A 21818-nucleotide genomic window follows, 5' to 3' on the forward strand; every position below is an offset into this window, starting at 1 on the left:
TTGTCGGGATCTGGAATGCTTTACTTGAAAAGGTGGTGGAAGCTGATTCCATAAATAATTTAAAAAGTGAGTTGGACAGGTACTTGAGGTTGAGGAACTTGAGGGTTACAGACAAAAAGCGAGGGTGTGGGACTAAGCACGATTACTCTTTGAAAGAGCCAGCACAGGCACAATGGGCCAAATGGCTGCCTTCTGTGCTATAAATTTCTATGATTCTGTGATTCACAACCCTCCCGTCCTATGGGACTAATCCTGTATCCAATGAGGATTGAAAGGTTGTGACCAATGCCTTTACTATTTCTACCTTTGCTTATTTCAGCAACCTAGGATGCCTAACGTTCACATCATCCGCTTTCTTTGTGAACACAAAGTACTGATTTAATACTTGAGACATGTCCGCTGCCTCTACACGAAGATTTTCCTTTGGGTTCATAATAGGTCAATTTTTTTCCCTAGCTAACTTCTTGCACTTTATATGTTTCTCAAATTTTTTAGCGTCAATTTAATGTTGCCTGTTAATCTTTTCTCGGAGCCTCTCTTTGCCTCCCATATTAACTTTTTCAGTATCTTCCTATACTTTCCACAGCATCTTGCGCAACCGATCCCTCAAGGTATTTACCTGCATTTGCAACTGAGCATCGTCCATACTGTTAACGATGGACGTGCCAGTGCTAAATGCTGTGAGAAGGTTACGCAATAGAGGGGTCGGAGTTGCGGGAGGATCAGGTTATGACCATCCATTTGAAGGAGATCATAGCCAAGCTGGAGGCACATGCTCAAACGATTAACAGTTTGATCCGAGAAGATCAAAATGCCTCAGCTCAGTCGGCAAGGAATGACACGAGTGTGTTGTACGGTGCTGGCCCAGAATCGGCGCGGTCCCAGCCTGCAAGCCCATCAGCAGGCCGGGGCCATTGGAGGGAGCAGCATGCGGCGGCATACCACTGCAGGGAGCAGCGCGTGCTGCTGCAGAAGGACGGCGACTACGAAGCCAGGTCGCTGATTGCAGTGCGGGCAGGCATAGCAGGGGGGGGTGAAGGAGCAGCAAGAGTCCATAGAGGGAAGTGACAGGGGCCCAGGAGAGGCGTGAATCTGGGGCCCAGAAGAGGCGAGAGCCCAGGGGCAACACGGGCCAGCCCACTCTGCGATATGTATGCACGCTCGGTCTGTGCAGCAGAGCTGGTCTCCAGTTAGCCTTGGGTAATCCTTGCCACTGGACCGAGACCTAGCTCTGTCAAGCCCGTGTGGTGGCTGGTGTGCAATGGCCACCACACGTTTAAAAAAAATCCACGCACAGGCATCTTCCACCCTTCACGATGTAGTTCGGGATCGGGAATATTAGATCCTTCATTGAAACACCCGTGAACTCATCCCTTTTTGGCGTGGAAGCAAGTCATCTTCGCTTCGAGGGAATGCCTATGATGATGATGATGATGATGTACTTTCCATAATCTTCCTAGTTATTAACTGAATCTTGCCCTTGACATTTGTCATAAGCCTCCTTTTTCTATTTTATTTTCACTTTTATTTCCTTTGTCACCCAGGCCGTATTAGCTTTGGCTGCTCTACCTTATCCCTTCAATGGAATATACCTAGTTTGTGCCTGAACAATCTCTTCCCTAAATTCCTTCCACTGTTCAGTTACTGCTTGACCCTGCAATCGCCTTTTCCAATCTACCTGTGCTCGGTCCCTTCTTAAATCACTTAAATGAGCTCTTCCCCAGTTGAGCATTTTTACCGTCGATATTTTCTGGTCTCTTTCCATAATTACTCTAAACCGAATTATGTTGTGATCACCGTTAGCTAGATCAGGGGTTATCAACCGTTTTGCTCTGAGACCACCCCCCCTCCCATGTTACAAAAATTCCATGGACCCTCTGTAACGCAACACAACTAAGTTTTAAGAGTTATTCATGTCATGTGGTAAAATCCAGCAGCAAATCTGCACAAGAAGATCCCACAGCAGAAAATCAAGTGAATCACCATATACAATGTCCACCTAAGCTCCAGGCTCACTTCCCAATGCAAAATAGTGTATTTTATACATACATACATACATACATATATTATGGCCTAGAAATCCCGGCCTCCCCAGGTCCGTACTGAGTGTGTATGGACCCGGGAAGGCATCGCAACAGCCGGTTTGCAGCACGCATTGCGCATGCGCTGAAAACCGGCTTTTCCTATCTGCCAAGCTCCAGCTTGACAGATCCTCCGAAGCTCAGCAGCCAGGACATTCACATGGGCAAGACTGCAGTACTTACCCATATCTTGTCCAGCGGATGTCCTGAAAACTCTTGCACCTGATAAAAGCAGGCGCATAAGCCTACTTTTACAGGCGTAAGAGTTTTAAAATATACAAAAACATAATAAAATAAAATTTTAAAAACCCACTTTATTGTTAAAATCCTGCCCACTACGGTAAGTTTATTTTAAACCAGAATATATATTTTTTAATGAAACATTAAATACTTTAATTTAAATTAATCTTAAATATGTAGTGTATTTCTTCTATTTTTTATTAGTGTATTGGTGTTTGGGGGCTGTTTCTCAATCATAATAATGGGAACTCCTACATATGGAGTTCCTATTATTATGAATGAGAAAATACTGTACCTTGATTGGCTGCCCAGAGCCATGTGATTCCAGCTCTAGCTTACGGATGTCCAAATGTGCACACGCTCCGATGCGCAATGAGTGAAGGCCTCAGGACCGGAGTCTCTCGTGGGCGCAGCTGGAACAGGTAAGTGCGCATCTTTTTTCCCTTTTTCAGTCGCTCGCCCGCAGGAAGACCTAGGATTTCTAGGCCTATATTAAAAAGTCAGCTTTCATGGCCATCTGCACCTTGTGTGAGTGTTGCCCCTGGGACCCGCACCCAGGACCAGAAGCTCCCGGCGATGACGGCAGCGGGCAGTTTGATCAGCCACCTGTGCTGTGCTTGGCTCTGTAAAGCAGCGGTCATCCACATAAAAAGTGAAAGGTGAAGTCAACCAAACAGCTCTGACACTCTTTGGTTGGCCCATTTCCCCACAAAACGGGCATCAAACCCCACCGACCTCTTGCTCCGCTTACCCGATTTAAACATGGAGAGCAGGAATGCACCCGCTGCCAACTGTCACTAACTGATCTGGGGGAGGAGAGAGACCGGGATCTCCTCTCCTCCAACATCAGCGGCGGTGGAATATTAGCGCACTGAATTAAACTCTTTTTTTGGAGGTAGGTGAAAATATATCCAGCCTATTTCAAGGTCTCATTCTCAGTAATAAACTGGGCACCAGTGACATCAGTAGGATCATTCCCACTCTTTTTTTTTTTTACCCTGCTCGCAGAATGGAATTTTCAAAAAGATTAATTCTTGAAATATGCTGATTTGGCAGACCCCTCAAAACCTTCTCATTGACCCCGAGGTGGTCGCGAACCCCCGGCTAAGAACGCTGAGCTAGATGATCCCATACAGTAACACATTCCACTTGCCTTACTTTTCATTTCCCAGAACAAGATCCAACACTGCTCCCAACATTGTTGGAATGGAAACATAGTGATTGAGAAATTGCTCCTGTACACATCAGAAATTCTGCTCCTTCCCTGCCCTGTTTTTCCCAGTCTATATTAAGATAATTAAATTCTCCTAATTTTACAACATTATTTGTGTTACACCCTTTGAAATTTGCCAACAAATTTGCTCATCTATCGCCTTCTCTCGATTTGGAGCTCTATTTAAAAAAACTCCCAGCACTGTATCAGTTTCCCCTTGCTTCCTTAAGTCAAACCAAATGGATTCAGTCCTAGAACCATCTTTTTATTTAGAACTGTAACTCATCTTTAATCAATAGTGTCACGCCCCTTCCTCTTTTTCCTTCTCGATCATTCATGAATACTTGGTACCCAGGAATATTAATAACCCATGCCCTTGTTTAAGCCATGTCTCTGTTAATGCAACGATGTCATAATTCCATGTGGCAACTTATGCCTGCAGCTCACCAACCTTTAGTTACACTACGGACACTGAACGTATATACAATTTTATACCTCTTAGTGGCTTTTGTTATTTTCCTCAATCTGGTCCCTAATAATTTGAAGTAATAGTTTAACAAGAGTAAGGAAGCCACAAGTAGATTTATAAGAACATAAGAATTAGGAACAGGAGTAGGCCATCTAGCCCCTCGAGCCTGCTCCGCCATTCAACAAGATCATGGCTGATCTGGCCGTGGACTCAGCTCCAGTTACCCGCCCGCTCCCCATAACCCTTAATTCCCTTATTGGTTAAAAATCTATCTATCTGTGACTTGAATACATTCAATGAGCTAGCCTCAACTGCTTCCTTGGGCAGAGAATTCCACAGATTCACAACCCTCTGGGAGAAGAAATTCCTTCTCAACTCGGTTTTAAATTGGCTCCCCCGTATTTTGAGGCTGTGCCCCCTAGTTCTAGTCACCCCTAGCAGTGGAAACAACCTCTCTGCCTCTATCTTGTCTATCCCTTTCATGATTTTAAATGTTTCTAGAAGATCACCCCTCATCCTTTTGAACTCCAATAAGTAAAGACCCAGTCTACTCAATCTATCATCATAAGGTAACCCCCTCATCTCCGGAATCAGCCGAGTGAATCTTCTCTGTACCCCCTCCAAAGCCAGTGTATCCTTCCTTAAGTAAGGTGACCAAAACTGCATGCAGTACTCCAGGTGCGGCCTCACCAATACCCTATACAGTTGCAGTAGGACCTCCCTGCTTTTGTACTCCATCCCTCTTGCAATGAAGGCCAACATTGCATTCGCCTTCCTGATTACCTGCTGCACCTGCAAACTAACTTTTTGGGATTCATGGCCAAAAAGAGTTTCATGCACAAGGACATCCGGTCCAGGGTGCCCTTGGAGATGGAGCACGCGGTGTCCACCGGTACGCTCGCGGCCTTCCGCGAGAGGTGGGCACCGGAGGGACTGGAGTGCATCGTCACGCCCGGCAACCAAATTTTAATTTGATTTTATGTTTTTAAGCTAATTTGTTTTAATTGCCGGTGCTTTTAGTGTCCCCCTCCCCTTTTATAGGGGGCACTTGGAAAATAATTTGACTCTGTGCCCAAAAAACCCCCAAAAAAATAAAAAAAAGGGCCTTGTAAATGTTGGTGTTTCCCCCAGATCGTGGGGCACGGTTTAATGTTTTTTGTTTACTCCTAAAAGAGTTTCATGCACAAGGACCCCAGGTCCCTCTGCACCTCAGCATGTTGTAATTTCTCCCCATTCAAATAATATTCCCTTTTACTGTTTTTTTTCCCCCAAGGTGGATGACCTCACACTTTCCGACATTGTATTCCATCTGCCAAACCTTCACCCATTCGCTTAACCTATCCAAATCTCTTTGCAGCCTCTCTGTGTCCTCTACACAACCCGCTTTCCCACTAATCTTTGTGTCATCTGCAAATTTTGTTACACTACACTCTGTCCCCTCTTCCAGGTCATCTATGTATATTATAAACAGTTGTGGTCCCAGCACCGATCCCTGTGGCACACCACTAACCACCGAATTCCAACCCGAAAAGGACCCATTTATCCCAACTCTCTGCTTTCTGTTCGCCAGCCAATTCTCTATCCATGCTAATACATTTCCTCGGACTCCACGTACCTCTATCCTCTGCAGTAACCTTTTGTGTGGCACCTTGTCGAATGCCTTTTGGAAATCTAAATACACCACATCCATCGGTACACCTCTATCCACCATGCTCGTTATATCCTCAAAGAATTCCAGTAAATTAGTTAAACATGATTTCCCCTTCATGAATCCATGCTGCGTCTGCTTGATTGCACTATTCCTATCTAGATGTCCCGCTATTTCTTCCTTAATGATAGTTTCAAGCATTTTCCCCACTACAGATGTTAAACTAACCGGCCTATAGTTACCTGCCTTTTGTCTGCCCCCTTTTTTAAACAGAGGCGTTACATTAGCTGCTTTCCAATCCGCTGGTACCTCCTCAGAGTCCAGAGAATTTTGGTAGATTATAACGAATGCATCTGCTATAATTTCCGCCATCTCTTTTAATACCCTGGGATGCATTTCATCAGGACCAGGGGACTTGTCTACCTTGAGTCCCATTAGCCTGTCTAGCACTACCCCGCTAGTGATAGTGATTGTCTCAAGGTCCTCCCTTCCCACATTCATGTGACCAACAATTTTTGGCATGGTTTTTGCATCTTCCACTATGAAGACCGAAGCAAAATAATTGTTTAAGGTCTCAGCCATTTCCACATTTCCCATTATTAAATCCCCCTTCTCATCTTTTAAGGGACCAACATTTACTTTAGTCACTCTTTTCCGTTTTATATATCCGTAAAAGCGTTTACTATCTGTTTTTATGTTTTGCGCAAGTTTACCTTTGAAATCCATCTTTCCTTTCTTTATTGCTTTTTTAGTCATTCTTTGCTGTTTAAAATTTTCCCAATCCTCTAGTTTCCCACTAACCTTGGCCACCTTATACGCATTGGTCTTTGATTTGATACTCTCCTTTATTTCCTTGGTTATCCACGGCTGGTTATCCCTTCTCTTACCGCCCTTCTTTTTCACTGGAATATATTTTTGTTGCGCACTATGAAAGAGTTCCTTAAAAGTCCTCCACTGTTCCTCAATTGTGCCACCGTTTAGTCTGTGTTCCCAGTCTACTTTAGCCAACTCTGCCCTCATCCCACTGTAGTCCCCTTTGTTTAAGCATAGTACGCTCCTTTCTGACACAACTTTCTCACCCTCAATCTGTATTACAAATTCAACCATACTGTGATCACTCATTCCGAGAGGATCTTTTACTAGGAGATCGTTTATTTTTCCTGTCTCATTACACAGGACCAGATCTAAGATAGCTTGCTCCCTTGTAGGTTCTGTTACATACTGTTCTAAGAAACAATCCCGTATGCATTCTATGAATTCCTCCTACAGGCTACCCTGTGCGATTTGAGTTGACCAATCGATATGTAGGTTAAAATCCCCCATGACTACTGCCGTTCCTTTTTCACATGCCTCCATTATTCCCTTGATTATTGCCCACCCCACCGTGAAATTATTATTTGGGGGCCTATAAACTACGCCCACCAGTGACTTTTTCCCCTTACTATCTCTAATCTCCACCCACAATGATTCAACATTTTGTTCATTAGAGCCAATATCGTCTCTCACAACTGCCCTGATATCATCCTTTATTAACAGAGCTACCCCACCTCCTTTCCCTTCTTGTCTATTTTTCAGAATGGTCAGATACCCATGTATGTTTAATTCCCAGTCTTGGCCACCCTGCAACCATGTTTCTGTAATGGCCACCAAATCATACCCATTTGTAATGATTTGTGCCGTCAACTCATTTACTTTATTTCGAATGCTGCGTGCATTTAGGTAGAGTGTTTTAATCCTAGTTTTTAAACCATGATTTTTAGTTTTGACCCCTCCTGCAGCCCCTTTACATTCAGTGGCCCTTTTTGTTTTTTGCCTTGGGTTTCTCTGCCCTCCACTTTTACTCATCTCCTTTCTGTCTTTTGCTTTTGTCTCCATTTTGTTTCCCTCTGTCTCCCTGCATTGGTTACCATCCCCCTGCCATATTAGTTTAACTCCTCACCAACAGCACTAGCAAACACTCCCCCCTAGGACATTGGGTCCGGTCCTGCCCAGGTACAGACCGTCCGGTTTGTACTGGTCCCACCTCCCCCAGAACCTGTTCCAATGCCCCAGGAATTTGAATCCCTCCCTGCTGCACCACTGCTCAAGCCATGCATTCATCTGCGCTATCCTGCGATTCCTACTCTGACTAACACGTGGCACTGGTAGCAATCCCGAGATTACTACTTTTGAGGTCCTACTTTTTAATTTAGCTCCTAGCTCCTTAAATTCGTCTCGTAGGACCTCATCCCTTTTTTTTAAACCCATGTCGTTGGTACCAATGTGCACCATGACAACTGGCTGTTCTCCCTCCCTTTTTAGAATGTCCTGCACCCGCTCCAAGACATCCTTGACCCTTGCACCAGGGAGGCAACATACCATCCTGGAGTCTCGGTTGCGGCCGCAGAAGCGCCCATCTATTCCCCTTACAATTGAATCCCCTATCACTATCGCTCTCCCACTCTCTTTCCTGCCCTCCTGTGCAACAGAGCCAGCCACGGTGCCATGAACTTGGCTGCTGCTGCCCTCCCCTGATGAGTCATCCCCCTCAACAGTATTCAAAGCAGTACTGTTTTGCAGGGGGATGGCCGCAGGGGACCCCTGCACTACCTTCCTTGCACTGCTCTTCCTGCTGGTTTTCCATTCCCTAGCTGGCTGTGGACCCTTCACCTGCGGTAAGACCAACTCGCTACACGTGCTACTCACGTCATTCTCAGCATCGTGGATGCTCCAGAGTGAATCCACGGCCTTCTTCACTCAAGGGGCAGTGTCCTGGTCCCAAAATGTCCTACACCCAATTACAACTTGGTCATTTATATATGAATAAATGGCAACAAATCTTTTAAAAGTAAAGTTACACTTTAAAATACAAATATTTAATCAAGCAACAGCGGATTTAAAATGCTAGCTCTGACATGTTGGAAATGTAATTTATCTTTCAATTTAGCTAAAAGATTGTGGGCTTATACCTTGACTAGCAATGATGTATTTTCCATGTTACATCTGCTGAATGCTGAATAACTACTGAATAACGATGGAAAATGGAGCCTTGTAATTCCATAATCTTTACATATGGGAAGACACAAACACATAAAAAATATGCAGCTCCAGGCATTTGCAGAGTTGCATTTTGATGACGAAATCACAATGAAATATTTTAAAAATCCACCATGACCAGGGCCAAATGAATTGCCTCAACCCTTAAACATTGCTCCAAGCATCTGAACAGCCATACAAATTGATCCAATGTGCTCCCCATAAGCAACATGCAGTTAAAATGTGCAATAGTTTCACATGATGTGCATTTGCTTCAGCTTATAGTCAAATGTGTGAGAGATGTATTCCAGTATTTGATTAGACTCATTACCAACACCTTCACATTGACTGAAAGATATCAGTAGATGATAATTAATCACACCAAATTAGTTCCCTTGTAATCTACAACACACCCAGCCTATAAAACCGAGCAGAACTTGTCCGTCCTGCCACTGACAGAAGGAAAGCTAACTCTTGCCCCACTCCATCATCGAGAAGGAAATTCTGGTTTAAGATGGAAGTGGAAGCTTAATTGAAACCCTTAGCCCCTGCTGAGATAATATTCCGGCCCAAGCAGACAGAAGAGTAACTTACCAGAAGCGCACACCATTCTGCGAGAGGTTAACTGCCAATCTCACCACGTCGACCCCCCTCCCCCCCACACCTCTATTCTCCCCTTCCTACATCCTCCTCCTCCTCCTCCTCCCCCTATCTGGGTCCAATTGTCCCTCACCCTCCAACTAGTGTTAGGAAATAAAATAGTGTTTATAAAATGTTACTAACTATTTGTATGGCACTTTTGACAGACAAGCGACAAGCCCCGCCCCATGTACTGCACTTTTTTTGACAGACAGACGTTTGCCCAGCCGCACTGCACTTTTTAAGCCCTGTCCCGTCAAGCTACAGCCCCGATCACGGCCGAATCATTTCATCCACGTGGTGCCAGAAGCAGGACCCGAGACTCCGACTCTCTCACCCCCGGCTGGCCTGGGCCCGGTGGCGGCAGGCTGCTGCTCCTCCGCGAGCCTGCTTTTCCGTCCGACCGGGCCCCGACCCTCCCACTAAGCTGCGAGCCTCCAATCGGGCCCCGAGGCTCCCATGAGCCCCGAGCCCTGTACAGGGCCACCGGGCCCCGTGCAGAGTCGCTGGGCCCCGTGCAGAGTCGCTGGGCCCCGAGCTCTCCTTGCCGGGCCCTGAGCTCTGTGCTGGGCCACCAGGCCTCGAGCTACCTGTCGGGCCGCCAAGCCTCCCACAAGCCCCTAAGCCCCGAGTTCCCTGCTGTACAGCCGAGCTCCCCGCCCGGGTCTGGTCGGAGCGGGAGAGAGAAAGAAAGAAAGAAAGAAAGAAAGAAAGAAAGAAAGAAAGAAAGGAGAGAAAGAAAGAGAGAAAGAGAGAGAGAAGAGACACACACACACTTGGGGGGGGGGGGGGGGGGGGAGGAAAGAGAAGATAGAACCTGGTTAGAGGGGAGAGAGCCTGTTTTTTGGGGGGGTGGAGAGTGAGTGAGGAAGAGAGGCTGGCGGGGGGGGGGGGGAAAGAGAGACTGGGGGGAGAGATAAGAGGAGGCCCGGGGGGAGACAAGAGGAGGCCCGGGGGGAGACAAGAGGAGGCTGTGCTGGGGTGTGGGGGAGTGGGGTGGAGAAAGAGAGGCCAGCAGGGGGGAAAGAGAGGACGGGGGGGGGGGTAGAGAGAGGCCGCGGGGGAGGGGGGGGCAAAAAGAGGCTGGTTTTGGGGGGGGGGGCGGGGGGGGGGGGGGGAGGTGTGAAGAGACGCCCGGGGGAGGGCGGAGAGGGTGGGAGGAAAGAGAGGACGGGGAGTGTGGGGGGAAAGAGAGGCCGGGGGGGGGAGGTGGGGGTAAAGAGAGGCTGGGGGGGGGGGTGGGGGGAAAGAGAGGCTGGGGGGGGAGGGGCCGAGGCTGCGGGGGGCAGGGGTCGAGGCTGGGATGAGAGAAGGGCTGGGGGATAGGGCCGAGGGGTGAGAAAGAGGGACTGGGGGAAGCGAGTTGGGCGGGGAGGAACTGAGATAGGCTGGGGGGAGAGAGAGAAAGGGAGAGGCTGCGGGGAAGTGAGAGGCTGATGGGGGGAGAGAGAGAGGCTGGTGGGGGGGGAGAAAAAGAGAGGGGCTGGGGGGAGAGAGCGAGGGAGAGGGGCTGGGGTAAGAGAGAGACAGAGAGAGAGAGAGAAAGAGAGAAAGAGGGGGGCTGAGAGAGAAAGAGAGGGGCTGGGGGGGCTGAGAGAAAGAGAGGGGCTGGGGGGGCTGAGAGAGAGAGAGGGGCTGGGGGGGGGTGAAAGAGAGAGAGGCTGGGGGGGGGGCGGAGGCAGAGGCTGGGGGGGGGGGCGGAGGCAGAGGCTGGGGGGGGGGGGCGGAGGCAGAGGCTGGGGGGGGGCGGAGGCAGAGGCTGGGGGGGGGGCGGAGGCAGAGGCTGGGGGGGGCGGAGGCAGAGGCTGGGGGGGGGCGGAGACAGAGGCTGGGGGGGGCGGAGACAGAGGCTGGGGGGGGCGGAGACAGAGGCTGGGGGGGGCGGAGACAGAGGCTGGGGGGGGCGGAGACAGAGGCTGGGGGGGGCGGAGACAGAGGCTGGGGGGGGCGGAGACAGAGGCTGGGGGGGGCGGAGACAGAGGCTGGGGGGGGCGGAGACAGAGGCTGGGGGGGGCGGAGACAGAGGCTGGGGGGGGCGGAGACAGAGGCTGGGGGGGGCGGAGACAGAGGCTGGGGGGGGCGGAGACAGAGGCTGGGGGGGGCGGAGACAGAGGCTGGGGGGGGCGGAGACAGAGGCTGGGGGGGGCGGAGACAGAGGCTGGGGGGGGCGGAGACAGAGGCTGGGGGGGCGGAGACAGAGGCTGGGGGGGGCGGAGACAGAGGCTGGGGGGGGCGGAGACAGAGGCTGGGGGGGGCGGAGACAGAGGCTGGGGGGGGCGGAGACAGAGGCTGGGGGGGGCGGAGACAGAGGCTGGGGGGGGCGGAGACAGAGGCTGGGGGGGGCGGAGACAGAGGCTGGGGGGGGCGGAGACAGAGGCTGGGGGGGGCGGAGACAGAGGCTGGGGGGGGCGGAGACAGAGGCTGGGGGGGGCGGAGACAGAGGCTGGGGGGGGCGGAGACAGAGGCTGGGGGGGGCGGAGACAGAGGCTGGGGGGGGCGGAGACAGAGGCTGGGGGGGGCGGAGACAGAGGCTGGGGGGGGCGGAGACAGAGGCTGGGGGGGGCGGAGACAGAGGCTGGGGGGGGCGGAGACAGAGGCTGGGGGGGGCGGAGACAGAGGCTGGGGGGGGCGGAGACAGAGGCTGGGGGGGGCGGAGACAGAGGCTGGGGGGGGCGGAGACAGAGGCTGGGGGGGGCGGAGACAGAGGCTGGGGGGGGCGGAGACAGAGGCTGGGGGGGGCGGAGACAGAGGCTGGGGGGGGCGGAGACAGAGGCTGGGGGGGGCGGAGACAGAGGCTGGGGGGGGCGGAGACAGAGGCTGGGGGGGGCGGAGACAGAGGCTGGGGGGGGCGGAGACAGAGGCTGGGGGGGGCGGAGACAGAGGCTGGGGGGGGCGGAGACAGAGGCTGGGGGGGGCGGGAGACAGAGGCTGGGGGGGGCGGAGACAGAGGCTGGGGGGGGCGGAGACAGAGGCTGGGGGGGGCGGAGACAGAGGCTGGGGGGGGCGGAGACAGAGGCTGGGGGGGGCGGAGACAGAGGCTGGGGGGGGCGGAGACAGAGGCTGGGGGGGGCGGAGACAGAGGCTGGGGGGGGCGGAGACAGAGGCTGGGGGGGCGGAGACAGAGGCTGGGGGGGGCGGAGACAGAGGCTGGGGGGGGCGGAGACAGAGGCTGGGGGGGGCGGAGACAGAGGCTGGGGGGGGCGGAGACAGAGGCTGGGGGGGGCGGAGACAGAGGCTGGGGGGGGCGGAGACAGAGGCTGGGGGGGGCGGAGACAGAGGCTGGGGGGGGCGGAGACAGAGGCTGGGGGGGGCGGAGACAGAGGCTGGGGGGGGCGGAGACAGAGGCTGGGGGGGGCGGAGACAGAGGCTGGGGGGGGCGGAGACAGAGGCTGGGGGGGGCGGAGACAGAGGCTGGGGGGGCGGAGACAGAGGCTGGGGGGGGCGGAGACAGAGGCTGGGGGGGCGGAGACAGAGGCTGGGGGGGCGGAGACAGAGGCTGGGGGGGGCGGAGACAGAGGCTGGGAGGGGGCGGAGACAGAGGCTGGGGGGGGGCGGAGACAGAGGCTGGGGGGGGGCGGAGACAGAGGTTCCGGAGGGGTGGTGCAGAGAGAGGCTCAGGGGTGGGGTCGGGGTGGAAGAGAGAGAGGCTGGGGTGGAGAGAGAGAGGCTGGTGGGAGAGACAGTAAGAGGCTGGGGGGGTGGGGGGAGAGAGAGAGAGAGAGAGAGAGAGAGAGAGAGACACTGGGGGGAGGAGGGAGAAATTTGGGGGAGGAGAGAGAAAAGCTGGGGTGGGGAGGTAGACAGACAGAGGTCGGGGGGGGGGGCAGAGCGAGAGTGGCCGGGGGGGGGGGGGGGGCAGGGGTGCAGAGCGAGAGTGGCCGGGGGGGAGAGAGAGAGGCTGGAGGTATGGGGGAAGAGAGTGAGGTTGGGGGGGCGGGGGATAGAGAGAGAGAGAGGCTGGGGGACAGGGAAGAGAGAGAGAGGCTGGGGGGGGATAGAGAGACATGGAGGGGTCAGAATGAAGAGAGGGAACTCAGTTATGACAAGTCACTATTCACTTCATACCCAATAAACCTGTTAACAATCCATACACAATGCTGCATTTATTGGTGGTGACGGGGTGGCGGAGGATGCGCTTGGGTAAGGCACTTCGGCTGCAGGAGGCATGCACTTGGACTGGGGAAGGTACTTTGGCTGGCTCTTGCTGTCTTCTGGTCAGCTCTGTCCTTTGTTGCTTCAGGAAGTCAAAGTGGATCGAGTTACAATTTGCAAAGCAGTGAGACCTTGGGTTGGGCAGATCCAGTGACACATTCCTGTGCAACTTCAGGGTGTGGCTTATCCTCCAAGGGGACCAAGAAATAATGGATGGAACCTGTTGCCCATTTTTGCAGTACAAATAAGGGTGTCGTTGTAAAATATAATTCAGTATAATGTTATCACAAGTTATGACACATGACTGATGAATCAATTCACAATTGTTCCCTAAATATTTCTTGAGACTAGCATCTGAACACCAAAGGAATACCAAGATTCAATTCAATTATTAAGGAATTCACTAGATTTAAGAATATTTTCTAGTGCATTGATATCACTGCAATGTTCTAACAACCAATTTACCCCTTCACTGACTAGTAAAGTTCTTACACTGGATTTTGTTTTTATCAAGAGAACTTTTTTCAATTTTATCTCCTTTACAACAGGAACTTGTCACAGATAACACAATTGCATTTATACAAGATTTAAGCAGAAGAGTTCACTTTTCATTTTTTGTATCACAAATGTAAACATATGTAACAATAAATTGATGCTCTCGTATTAGATTTCTAAAAAGCACCTCATGAAAAAGAAACTCTACACCCCTTTAGTCTAATTTGCTTATCAAATATAACAGTATACTCACAGTATGTCAAGTTTGGATCCAAAGGATTTCTAGCACCATAAAAATAATAAGCATGATCATAAGGTGTTTGGTAATGTTCTGTCAGCACAGGTGGTGGAGGGGGAGGAACTGCAGCGATCCTACAATGAGAAAATGACTTGCATCAAACTTCTACCGATAAAGAAATCTTAAAGATTTATTTAATTAGAATTATATCCATTTTAATTGGTTTTTTAATAACTGCTATCTTTTATGCACAATTTTCCAAATGTTGTTTTTAGAGTAACAACAAAGTAACACCAAGTATTGCAATTTACCAAACAAAATATTTAAAAAGTTAATATATACTGCTAATGATAATTACTGAGTTTCTGCAAAACTCTCAACCTTGTTGACCAAATATAACCATTACTATTGTTCAAAATTGCACTGCAGTTCAAATTACCCATTGTGATATTGCGATACTTTTTATTTATTTAACCATATAGAATCTCCTATGCTCTATTACAGGTACTTGAGCCTTAGTCTACATCACATTCCCTCAAATTTTGAGACATGTAACCTACAGAATTGCATGAAAAATATAACACAGAAACAGGTTGTATGGCCCAACTTGTCCATAAACTCACAGAATCATAGACGGTTACAGCACAGAAGGAGACCATTCGGCCCGTTGAGCCTGTGCCAGCTCGCTGCTCGTCCCACTCCCTCGCCCTTTCCCCATAGCCTGCAATTTTTTTTCCCTTTTGAAAGCCACAATTGAAACCGCCTCCACCACCCTTTCAGGCAGTGAATTCCAGATCCTAACCACTCACTGCATAAAGACTTTTTTTTCATGTCGCCTTTCGTTATTCTGCCAATCACCTTAAATCTGTATCCTCTGGTTCTCGATCCATCTGCCACTGGGAACAGTTTCTCTCTGTCTACTCTATCTAGACCCCTTATGATTTTGAACACCTCTATCAAATCTCCTCTCAACCTTCTCTGCTCTAAGGAGAACACCTCAGCTTCTCCAGTCTATCCACGTAACTGAAGTCCCTCATCCCTGGAACTATTCTTGTAAATTTTTTCTACACCATCTCTCAGGCCTTCACATCCTTCCTAAAGTTCGGTGCCCAGAATTGGACACAATATTCCAGTTGAGGCTAAACCAGTGTGTTACATAGGTTCTTCAAAATTTCCTTGCTTTTGTACTCTATACCTCTTCTTATGAAGCCCAGGATCCTGTATGCGTTTTAAAACGCTTTCTCAACCTGTCCTGCCACCTTCAACGATTTGTGCACATATACCCCCAAGTCTCGCTGTTCCAGCACCACTTTAGAATTATACCATTTAGTTTGTTTATATTGCCTTTCCTTATTCTTCCTGTCAAAATGCTTCACTTCGCACTTTTCTGTGTTAAATTTCATTTGCCGCCCATTCCACCAGCCTGTCTTCTTGGAGTCTACCATTATCCTCCTCACTTATCCTCCTTACCTCCAAGTTTTGTCTCAGCTACAAATTTTTAAATTGTGCCCTGTGCACCAAGTTCAAGACATTAATATATATCAAGAAAAGGAGTGGTCCTGGTACCGACCCCAGGGGAACACCACTGTATACCTTCCTCCAGTCCAAAAAAATAACTGTTCACCACTATTCTGTTTCCCATCACTTAGCCAATTTTGTATCCATGCTGCCACTGTCCCTTTTATTCCATGGACTTCAACTTTACTGGCAAGCCTTGTAGGGTTTGAGAGACTCAACATATATTGTTTTAACAGTATCTCTGCATTCCTGACTTTGTGTTATTACTTGCTTTGTTAAGGCGCAACCGTAACCACAAGGCATGATAAGAAGGCTGGGCTAAACAGGCTGAGGTGTAATTGCGTTAGGTGGATTTAAGGATTGATAATATAGAAACATAGAAAATAGGTGCAGGAGTAGGCCATTAGGCCCTTCGAGCCTGCACCGCCATTCAATAAGATCATGGCTGATCACTCCCTCAGTACCCCTTTCCTGCTTTCTCTCCATATCCCTTGATCCCCTTAGCCGTAAGGGCCATATCTAACTCCCTCTTGAATATATCCAATGAACTGGCATCAACAACTCTCTGCGGCAGGGAATTCCACAGGTTAACAACTCTCTGAGTGAAGAAGTTTCTCCTCATATCAGTCCTAAATGGCCTACCCCTTATCCTAAGACTATGTCCCCTGGTTCTGGACTTCTCCAACATCGGGAACATTCTTCCTGCATCTAAACTGTCCAGTCTCGTCAGAATCTTATATGTTTCTATGAGATCCTCTCCTCATCCTTCTAAACTCCAGTGAATAAAGGTCCAGTTGACATTTGTGTAAGAACAATGGTCAAGGTGGTTGGGATATATTTGTACTTGTTTCAGAGTAGACTGTTGGGATATATCTGTACTTGCTTTAGAGTAGATGGTTGTAAAACCACAGGAGCAAACAGTACTAGAGGAAGTATGAACTTTGAGTCTCTTGCAAAAGTAGCAAACAGGAACCACTTGTACGAGGTGTACGTGCTGGGATATTAGGAGGCCATGAACAAACAAAATGTGACCGTACTCCAATCATTTTGACCTAAACAATCCATGACCTAATATGTAACACTCCGAGAGGGATAAAAGAGAGAGGCTACAGAACATCGGTGGCACACCTAGAGGAAGAAGATCGACAATGGTCAACAGAACCACAGCAAGAACAGTAGATTGTGCCCCAGAGAGCTTGGAAACAGTAACCATCAGACCCAAGTCTCTGCTGTATACCTATTACCTTTGTTAAGTATTATCTTTGTATATCTTTGTGATATTCAATAAATTCTCTAGCTTGATTAAAGAACACGAGATTGTGCCTTGCAGGTCAAAATTGGTCAAGAATCCTAGGTGAGCTGGGTTGGATGTCCTCTGTCTCATAAAGGTTACCATATTGAGGGTTCTCCCTGTGTGTTAACACACAATTGGTAACCAAGAAGGGACTTCACCAATCAAAACCAGACTTTCGTTGTTGATTAAAAAATTCTCAGCTGCCCCCTGGCCAGTGAGTTGTTTCTGTTGAATTAGCTGAGAGGGGAAACCTGTATAAGTGTTTACGGGGAGTGGACAGTCCATAGATAGCTCCCACATGCGTCTTCTGTTCGAGGGAAAAAGATGCTAGGTAAAATGCTGCCAACGTTGTTTCGGGATAAGGTTAACAAATTATGTGACATTCTCGGAGTGCTTGAATCAGTCGCAACATGTCCCCTTTGAGGACATAGTTGCCTTTATTCAAAAAAAGATAGAGGAGAAGAAATTCAAGGCAGACAAAGCGCTTAAGCTGATGTCCCATGCAACTCTACATTGTTTGCAACGATGTGAAACTGTATGTGGAGAGTTGGGAGAAACTGTTAAACATTAGAAACAAAAGATGGTAAAACTGCAGGACCAATTAACAACTTCATCTGCAGTAACACAGCAGCAAGCAGTTTCGGCAGTGCTAGCTGGAAACGCCTTGCAATCTCTGTTGGACGTCAGCCGGGAAGTGATGAGTTGCGGCAGGAAAATGAAAGGGTGAGGGAACAATTGGCTGACGCTCGCGGTGCGCTAAGGGAGGCCATAGCCAATCCCGCTTAAGAATCCTGGAATTGCAGGGTAAAATAAAAAGATAGGAAGCAGTAGTGTGCTGTCATCCCTGCCATGGGAGGACCGAGTTTCGACGTGGACTGGGGTGCCCTGGAAGAAGAGGCCACGCAATACGGGGATCACGATTATGGTCCGTCTCCCACTGCGCCACCCCTTTATCCGGTCAACGTGATATTTATTTCAGAGAGTTGTAATCCGCAGGGCCAAATAACACCTAGTCGTACTGACTCAAGAGAGAGAATTAGATATGATAGCTCTGAACCCTTGTTGTAACGAGTTTGGACCCATAAAAGGGGGTACTTGACCAATGGACTTTAAGACTCGGCTGGATAATTTTAGGCGATATCATCCAGAATTAGAAGATAAAAATGTAAAGAGAATTGTGTTTTCTACCTTAGAGGAGGGAGTGAGACAGGGATTGCCCATATGGCATTTGCCGCCAGGACTACGCTGAACCAGTTGGTAGCCCACATCCAAGTATATCTGGGACTGAATGAGATAGACCTGGGGCAGAAATTACATCAAACTAAACAGAATCCGCAGGAGGCACTGACTCAGTTCTCCAAAAGACTTTACACAGTCTATGCCTTGAATCAGAGGAACTGGAACGCTAATCAAGCCAATGGCAAGGACAAAGCTCCTTTTAAAAAAAAATTCTGAATAATATCCAGCCAGCCTTGGGTCATGTAGTTGATCATACCACCCAGTGGACCCAGCTCCTGCACAAACAGAGAGAGCTTGGTCTTTTACTAAGACCCAGGGGCCAAGGAAGGCAGACGTCCATAGAGTAGATGGACCGAGAGTGGTCCCCCAAAATCCAGGACCATGTTATAATTGTGGGAAGCTCGGGCACATAAAAAGCCCAAGTCGACAATTCTACCCAGGTAACCGCAGCCCGGCTGGGACTGCGGGTAAGCCTGGGATACGTCTGGAACCACCCTCTTATTCGCCTCAAACACATTTGAGAATCGGATACAGACTTTGGCCACTGGATTGGAAGCAACCACCCAAAACAAATACGTTGTCCACGATTATGCAGACTTTTATAACCACCCAGAACACTGGTGGCCAAGTGGCTCAGTTGCCCCAGTTTCTGGCCAGGCAACCCATGCCAAGAGGGTCAGGCCCCTCACTCATGGTCTGAGGTGGGGTTCAGATGTGATGAAAATGGACGACCAGTGATCACCGTTATGCTGCCCGAGGGCCAACAGCAAGTTATGCTAGTGGACACTGGATCGTCTGTGACAATTATTCGTGCCCCACACCCTGAACGCTACCTCGCAGAGGGCAAGGGTTGCTTTGCAACCCAGGTTTTGGTGCACCCCAGTAACTCTACTGCTCTCTCTTCTGCGGGAATGCGAAATTGTACTAATGAGCCGTTACACATGACAACATGGATGGACGGGGTATTCTAGGGAGTGATGCGTTAAAATATTCGGGAGCAATAATAGACTGTCCACAGGGGAGTATTTGGTTCTGTACGAGAGGTAGTGAATTGATCGAGGTATCGGATGCTCACTTGGTGTTCACGATTAAGAGGGCTAGCCAGTACCAACTTCCAATCCACCCAGATGTAACTAGGTTTGGGTATCATATTCCCCAACTCCCTGAACACTTGACAGGACTCAGGGAATGGATAAATGTGCAATAGCAGCACTTCTATGTACTGCAACAGCAGAATAATGAGATTAAGGTAGAAATACCAGAGGTTGGAGATAACAGTCAGTGGTGGGACACTGGGTTAAACATCGAAAAACCACCATGGGTCAGAATTGCCTTATGCATTAGTCGTGCTCCAAGTTGTGGTATTAATAGGGTTGGTCGTGGCCTTGTGCTACATGAAAGGAGTGATTAAAAATCTGTGACAGCGCCTGTTAACTACTGAAACCTCCAGCTGCCACTATGTTAACATGATTGACAGACGGCACGTGGGAGGGTAAGACCTATTGCTGAGACGTCACTAGATTGTATGAGAAATCAGTGCGAATAGCACTTCATACTCGAGGTGGGGAACTGGGTTTGCTAGATTCATATATGTTGTTTTAATATCTCTGCGTTATTACGTGCTTTGTTAAGACGCAACCGTAACCCTAAGGCATGATGAGAAGGCTGGGCTAAATAGGCCAAGGTGTAGTTGCACTAGTTTGATTTAAGGATTGATAATATGCTAACATTTGTGTAAGAACAATGGTAGAGATGGTTAGGATATATCTGTACTTGGTTCAAAGTAAATGGTTGTAAAACCGTAGGAATCAAGCAGTAGCAGAGGAAGTATGAACTTTGAATCTGTACGAGGTGTACGTGCTGGGACATTAGGAGGCCATGAATGAACAAAATGTGGCCATAATCCAATTATTTCGGCCTAAACGATCCATGACCTGATATGGCAAGGCAGTAGCACCCCGAGGGGGATAAGAGTACAGAACATCAGTGGCAAACCTAGAGGAAGAAGATCGACTACGGTCAACAGAATGTAGCAAGAACAGAAGATTGTGCCCCAGAGAGCTTGGAAGCTGGAACCGTCGGACCCAAGTCTCGCTGTATATCAATTACCTTTGTTAAGTATTATTTTTGTCTAACTTTGTGCTACTCAACAAATTCTCTGGCTTGATTAAAGAATGTGAGTCCATACCTTGCAGGTCAAAATTGGTCAAGAATCCTAGGTGTGACGGGCTGGGTGTCCTCTGTCTCAAAGGTTATCATATTGAGGGTTCTCCCTCGGTGGTAACTCAATTAAATGCCTTTTGGAAGCACATGTACACCAAATCAACCACATTGCTGTCATCTATCCTTGATGTTATCTCATCAAAAAACTCAAATCAAGTTAGTTAAACATAATTTGCCTTCAACAAATCCATGCTGGCTTTCCTTAATTAATCCATACTTGTCCAAGTGACTGTTAATTTTGTCCGACTATCGTTTCAAAACCTTCCCCACAACTGAGGTTAAAATGACTGGCCTGTAATTGCTGAGTTAATCCTTACACCCTTTTTTTGAACAAGGTTGTAACATTTGCAATTCTCCAGTACTCTGGTACCATTCCCGTATCCAAGGAGGATTGGAAGATTATGGCCAGTACCTCCACAATTTCCACCTTTACTTCCCTCAGCATCCTAGGATGCATCCCATCCGGTCCTGGTGACCTATCTACTTTAAGTACAGCCAGCCTTCCTTATCAATTTTTATCCCATCCAGTATCTCAACTACCTCCTCTTTCACTATGACTTTGGCAGCATCTTCTTCCTTGATCAAGACAGATGCAAAGTACTCATTTATTACTTCAGCTATACCCCCACCTCCATGTGTAGGTCTCCATTTTTGTCCCAAATCGGCCCCACCCCTCCTCTTACAACCTGTTTACTAGTATATGCCTCTCGGAGATGTTTGAATTCCCTTTTATGTTAGCTGACAATCTATTTACATAATCTTTCTTTGCCCCTCTTATTTCCTTTTTCACTTCCCTCTAAACTTTCTATATTCAGCCTGGTTCTCACTTGACTTTGGTTGCCCTACCTTTCCCCCTCGTGGGAATGTATCTTGACTGTACCCGGACCATCTCCTCTTTAAAAGCAACCTATTGTTTGATTACAGTTTTGCCTGTGAATCTTTGATTCCAATTTACTTGGGCCAGTTTCATTCTCAACGCACAGAAATGATCTTTCCTCCTATTAAGTATTTCTACTCTAGATTGCTCCGTTTTTTTCCATTGCTAGTCTAAACCTTATGATACTGTGATCACTGTTCCCAAAATGTTCTCCGACTGACACTTGCTCTACTTGACTCACCTCATTCTCCAGAACCAGCAATGCCTCCTCCCTCGTTGGGCCGGAAACATACTATCAAGAAAGTTCTCCCGAACACACTTCAGAAATTCTTCCCCCTCTCTGCCCTTTAAACTATTACTATCCTAGTCTATATTAGGATAGTTGAAGTACCCCAATATCACTACTCTATAGTTCTTGCTCTGCAATTACCCTATAAATTTGCTCCTCTCTATCCTTCCCACTAGTTTGCAGCCTAT

At 48.6% G+C, this 21818-nt stretch overlaps 1 protein-coding gene across 4 annotated transcripts in view; it reads right to left on the minus strand.

Annotated features, from left to right (window-relative positions):
• Nucleotides 1-21818, minus strand: part of LOC139274688 (centrosome and spindle pole-associated protein 1) — a 355670-nt gene that overhangs the window by 140371 nt on the left and 193481 nt on the right. For all 4 annotated transcript variants that reach the window (XM_070891381.1, XM_070891368.1, XM_070891373.1 and 1 more), the window contains one exon: nt 14206-14324. In XM_070891381.1, the coding sequence (XP_070747482.1) occupies nt 14206-14324 (119 nt within the window). The remainder of the gene's footprint in view (nt 1-14205; nt 14325-21818) is intronic.

This window comes from Pristiophorus japonicus, chromosome 1 (genome assembly GCF_044704955.1).
Source record: "Pristiophorus japonicus isolate sPriJap1 chromosome 1, sPriJap1.hap1, whole genome shotgun sequence".
Lineage (NCBI taxonomy): Eukaryota > Metazoa > Chordata > Chondrichthyes > Pristiophoridae > Pristiophorus > Pristiophorus japonicus.